At 34.3% G+C, this 5,404-nt stretch overlaps 1 protein-coding gene across 1 annotated transcript; it reads right to left on the bottom strand.

Moving 5' to 3' along the window:
• Positions 1-968: 968 nt before the first annotated feature.
• Positions 969-3,916, bottom strand: LOC145074014 (alpha-soluble NSF attachment protein-like). Its single transcript, XM_079020458.1, has 9 exons — positions 3,698-3,916; positions 2,699-2,886; positions 2,477-2,526; positions 2,305-2,377; positions 2,048-2,127; positions 1,813-1,964; positions 1,520-1,727; positions 1,331-1,411; positions 969-1,237 (listed from the first exon to the last, which is right to left on the bottom strand). The coding sequence occupies exons 2-9, from the start codon at positions 2,841-2,843 to the stop codon at positions 1,157-1,159; spliced, it is 870 nt and encodes a 289-aa protein (XP_078876584.1). The 5' UTR covers positions 2,844-2,886; positions 3,698-3,916; the 3' UTR covers positions 969-1,156.
• Positions 3,917-5,404: the final 1,488 nt, after the last annotated feature.

Below are 5,404 nucleotides of genomic sequence, written 5' to 3'. Positions count from 1 at the left end.
AGAGGCAGAAGATGGAGAAAGAAAAAAAAATGAGGGGGAAGATGCGACTTTGAGGAGACATAGGTATGGTGGAGGAGATATGATTCATAGTTCTTCATCGATCTTTAGATGTAGGTTACTGAACATGAAGAAGAAGATGGGTGGAGTGTTTTGGGTTGAGAGAGAGAGAGAGACCTTTTTATTTTTTAATTATTAAAATAAATAGGTATTAATTTTTATTTTTATTTTTTAAAAAATGGGATATATTTTTAGGTGCAAAAATAGTCCTTTATATGTGAAAAGACAAATATACCCTCATGTGAGATGCACATGAGGGGGTTAACAGCAAAAACTTAACGTAAGTTAAGTCGGGGGACCAATTCTACATACAAACTAGACCAAAAGGACCATGAATCCAAAAAAGTTGAGGTTTTGACTGAAACCCCAAAAAAATGCATACCACATGGACCATTTTTGCAATTTTGTCATTATTTTATTTGCTTCGATAACTTTAAAGATATCCATTTCTTAATTTTCCTTGACGATTGCCTCGTCGTTCTCATGCCATGTTTATCAAATCTCCCTCTCCCCACTTACGGTTTTAGAGATTAGTCTAATATTATTGATTTCCCTAACATTTATTGAAAATTTTAGGATCTCTTGTAACTTTAAGCCGATCAAAGCACACGATCATCTTCATAAACGGTCGCCCAGATGGGTCTCTTATAACTTTAGGCCTTAAATTGTCGTCCAGATAAAAATTTTAGGGTCCCTTGTAACTTTTTTTTTTTTTTTTGGCTCAAATATGGAGAACCGTATATTTGTTCAAATATTATATGTATGTGTATGTAAGTCTAGTTTGACAACTGATATATTATTACTTTTGCACAATGATGGAAAACAAATTGTTGAATAATAAATTCAATTATGAGAGTCCAGTTCAATTCACGCAAATGCACTGTTGGAAGATAGAAGAGCACACGATCATCTTCATAAACCAAAACCTTAATACTATGCAGATGTAGTCCTAATAATGAGATTACATATTTGCCCAAACAAACCCCAAATATCTGAAAAAAAATCCACACATAAATAAAAACACAAAGATAATAACAATCAATACCACAAATACGATAAAAATCTTGCGTATTATGTTTATGTCGTACAAAACCAACTCTTAAGTAAGATCGTCTTCCTCATCCTCCTTGGCCTTGATCAACAGCTTTACTCTCAATAGAAGCGTCGTCTTCCACTCATCCTACACAACACAATTTAAAAAATAAAAAAATTAATTAATTAATTTAATTTTAATCAAATAAAAAAAACATAAATTAATATTCGATAAAATTACCAGCTTTGTCATGCTGTCGAATTCCTTCACAGCATCAGTAAATTTTTCAACATCTTCCTCGTCTAGCGCAGCCGCTAAATCCTACAGTAACAAATTCAAAAAGAATTAAGCAGACAGCAGACAACAGACAGACAGCAGACAGAAGCAGAATTAAAATTTTAATGAGAGAAAAAGAAAATGAGAACATACGGCGAGTAATCTGTATTCACGTGTAGATGAAAAAGTGGGGTCCAGTTCCTGATAACGATCCAAAGCATTTGTGATGGCGATGACATCACCTTTGCAGAGTTGGCAAATGCCAGCATTAAGTAGATGCCCTCTCACTCCATATTTTAGCAAGTTATTATTAAGAGATTGTCGCGCTATACCCTCATAAATCTCTATAGCTTTCTGATATCTGTTCAATTCAATACACATATCACATAACAACACTACACCATTTAATTCTTTTTTACCATAAAAACCAACATAAAAGGACTTACTGTTCTAGTTGAGCTGAAAACTGAGCAATTTTCTGTTTGCATTGGTTAGCAGAAGTTGTTACTTCTTCACCTTGAAAAAGATCAGCTGCTTTATCATAGTAAGCGATTGCTTGCTCCAAGTTTTGCTCTTGTTCATATGACTCAGCAATTTCCTGCATATGGTCAAGTTTGAAAATTATTTTTTTATTTAATTTGGCTACACATAAAAAAAACATGTTAAGTTTTGGTGGTGTACCTTGGCATATCTTGCAGACATGCTAAGCCTCCCAATTTCCATGAACAAATTTAATGCTTGCTCTAGGCAAGCTACACACTCTGCATACATCAAACGATAACAAGAGTATACATAAAAGATAAAGGATAATTCCAAGAAACAGAAATGTACTTTAAACTTTTATTTATTATGATCATTATTCAGATAAAAAGGTAGTAAAGTATGTAATAGATTTACTAAATAATGCATGAACAGTGAAATGAATTCTAAGTTCTAACCTTTGATGTTTGTTTTCTTGTATGCATGACCTGCATCAGCATAAGCATTAGCAGCCTCGTGTTTGCTTTCACTCTACAAACATTAAATTCACAATCAATAAACAAACAAACAAACAAACACAAGAAATAGGTGGAAAAACAAAATTATGCACAACAACATCAAAACATTTGCCTTTAAATAACACTGAGCCAACTTCACATAAACAGCTCCAGCTTGATCCCCTGTGAAATTATATGCCACGTTAGCAGAAACAAAGAGAGAATATTCAATCTTTTTATCTTTAGCTATATCTTTACTATATTAGCACCATTAATCATTTCAGCTTACTTTGAAGACATAAATCCATTTCTTTTGTTTTAATAAATACTATTCATATTGTGTTTTAATACTTACAAGATTTAGCAAGCTTGTAACAGTTGGCGGCTTTTTCAAATAAATCACCAGCATCTTCGTACTTGGATCCAAAGAGGCCCCACCCACTCAGTTTTTTATCAGCTTTCTTCTCAAATTCTAGACCTTTTGATATTTGATCAGACATTCTCTCCAAGTCTTCTCTTTCCTCAAACAACGTTTCCCAAACTCTATGAATTCACAGAAATTAAAAACAAGATAATATTAGAAGCATGAAGATAGAAGAAACAGTAAATTAACGAATTTTATAGGGAACATCAGTGATTTCATATTCTATATATATTTAAGCTTTTCTAGCTCAGTGATTGCTAACAAACGATTATTATCAATTTATCATTGATATTATTGAACAGTGAATCTTTATTCATACTGTGCACTATGAAAGCTTAGTTCTTCTTTCCTATTCTATAAATAAGAGTAATTGTGTAGTATCCTCCAAACAGTCCTTCTAAAAATCCTCCTCGAGGCACTTAATTAGCAGAAACCTAAACACCACAAGGTCCACAACAACCCATCTGCGAAAATCTAAACACCATACAATTCTGTCAAGCATGTTAGTATTCTACTTCATTCACCAACCTATGTGACCATTTAGGTACTGTTAAGAGGATCACAAATCCTCTGATTGGATCTGTTATATTAAGGCCCTGATCGCTATAATTTTGCCTCGATCATAGTAGATTTAGCAATACTTTCTCTTTTCAATTTTGGATTACGAACTATGCTGTTATCAAGCATCTATTGAGTCTTTGGTTACACAGATCAAATTCGATTCAGCAACTTAATTTATGAACTATTGGGGGATTACTAGCAATAACAAGACATAAGTAGTTGACATTAAAACCCTAACAGATAAGGATCATGCAAAAAAGAATCAGCAATTGAATTAGTCTAATAAACGAATTGAAAATAATAAAACTCGTTTAAACAGATCGAAAGAAAACTCGATAGAAATGGAGTTGATAGAAGATAAACACTCACTCGTAATTGCAGAAGAGGTATGATGACGATCGACCCGCTTTACTTCAAAGGCTCTCTGCACCAGCGATCTGTGAAGTCAGATCGATCAGATTTTGATCAAATGTGAAAAAGGCAGCGGCTGCTCGATGATTTTCCTCCTTTGAAAAGTATTGTAAACCAAGCAAAGATCCTCCGGAAAGGAGTTGTTCGATAGATGCCGAGTATTCAGCTTTTTGACGAATGTCAAATACACGCATATCTATTAATTTCGGTCTCCGTTTTTTTTTTTTTTTTCTGTGGTTTCACTTTTATGATAAAATATATAAAAGTTTTGTTGTTTTTTAAGGATCAATTAAAAGTTTCTGGATTTTAAAAGCTTTGATTTTGAATCTATTAGACTAGGGTGTTTGGAAAAAAAATATATTGTTGATTAGCTTACAACTTATTTGTTTATGGGGTAATTATTAATCTAGTCAAATTAAGGAAGTGATTAACAATTTTTAGCAAAAAATTAGTAAATGTTCAAATATAGCCCACGAAACTGTAGGTTTTTAAAATCGTCTACTGTTTCGCCATATCGTCTAATGTTTTGTGTTTTGTATGAAAAAAAATTCATTTGTAAGCTACAAAACCGTAGGTTTTGGGAAACCTATGGTTTCCTCTCGGTTTAGCTACGGTATCCCAGACCGTAGCCTACGGTTTTGGGGGAAATATATATAGTTTTTTAATTTTTAAATCTACTGTTTTTGGGGTTTCATCTACTGTTTTGTGAAAAAACCTACGGTTTTATTTTTTTAAAAAAAAAATTTATAAGATATACAAGTCGACACTGCACAAACTGTGCATTGGGCACTTGTACACCGTAGGTTTTGTATGAAACTGTTAAGTTATAAAACAAATTTGAAGATCGATTAGATCTTTGTAATAGGTATTACGATGAACACAAAACAGTAAATAAGACAAGTATGGATCAAAATATGTCGAATGATTAGATCGAACAATCCTCAGCAGAGCTCGACTAAGAACTTCCGTTGTAGAGGATTTAGGGTTACAAGAACGACAATAATAAACTTCTGAATATTCTGTGATCGTTCTATTCTATCGTTACTACCGTTCGTTAACCTAAGATGCATGCAAGCACCTATATTTATATACAACCCTACTAAACTCACGGATGGACAGACCCATACCGGAGATACAAAAATGGACTAGCTAACGAGCCCAATAGACGCAACACTTAATGCAAAACACGACCCAACAATCTCCCCCTTTGCGTCAAATTGGAGCGAGACTACTTCTTAGGGCCAGCAGCGGGAGCCTTCTTTACAGTATCAAACAGACGTGTGATAAGAGCGAGAATCGTCTGTCTAAACCGAATGTACCATTGTATCATGTCATCGAAGTGCTTGACATCATCCGCTGAGTTTTGCTTGCATCTGTGGATGATCCCCAAAACGTGCTTTAAGCAAGCAGTGGTGTAGAGGTGTTTGTCAGCCAAAGCGAAAAGACATTTCTGTCCTTCGTTCCTGGTGAACATGACCGAATTCCTTCTCGAGTCAATTTTACCCATCTGCATTTGGTTAAGATCACTGGCAGAGCCAACAGGAGATATCTTTGGTTTCTTCTTAAACACGCTTGCAATCTCCTGATCCATCAGTGCAACTTCCATGATGTAGCACACAAGAATCCTCTTGAGATGGTCGATGATCGGACCATATTCAGCTTCGT

Source organism: Lactuca serriola, chromosome 9 (assembly GCF_051521515.1).
Source record: "Lactuca serriola cultivar US96UC23 chromosome 9, Lser_US96UC23_V15, whole genome shotgun sequence".
NCBI lineage: Eukaryota > Viridiplantae > Streptophyta > Magnoliopsida > Asterales > Asteraceae > Lactuca > Lactuca serriola.
Note: the sequence above shows the minus strand (reverse complement) of the source record. Positions and strands in the feature narration are given on the sequence as shown.

Coding starts and splice junctions, on each gene's coding strand:
- LOC145074014 (XM_079020458.1), bottom strand. CDS start 2,843: ATGTCTGATCAAATATCAAAAGGTCTAGAATTTGAGAAGAAAGCTGAT. Junction 1,965..2,047: donor TGTCTGCAAGATATGCCAAG/GTACACCACCAA, acceptor GACCATATGCAG/GAAATTGCTGAGTCATATGA. Junction 1,412..1,519: donor GTGAATACAGATTACTCGCC/GTATGTTCTCAT, acceptor TTGTTACTGTAG/GATTTAGCGGCTGCGCTAGA.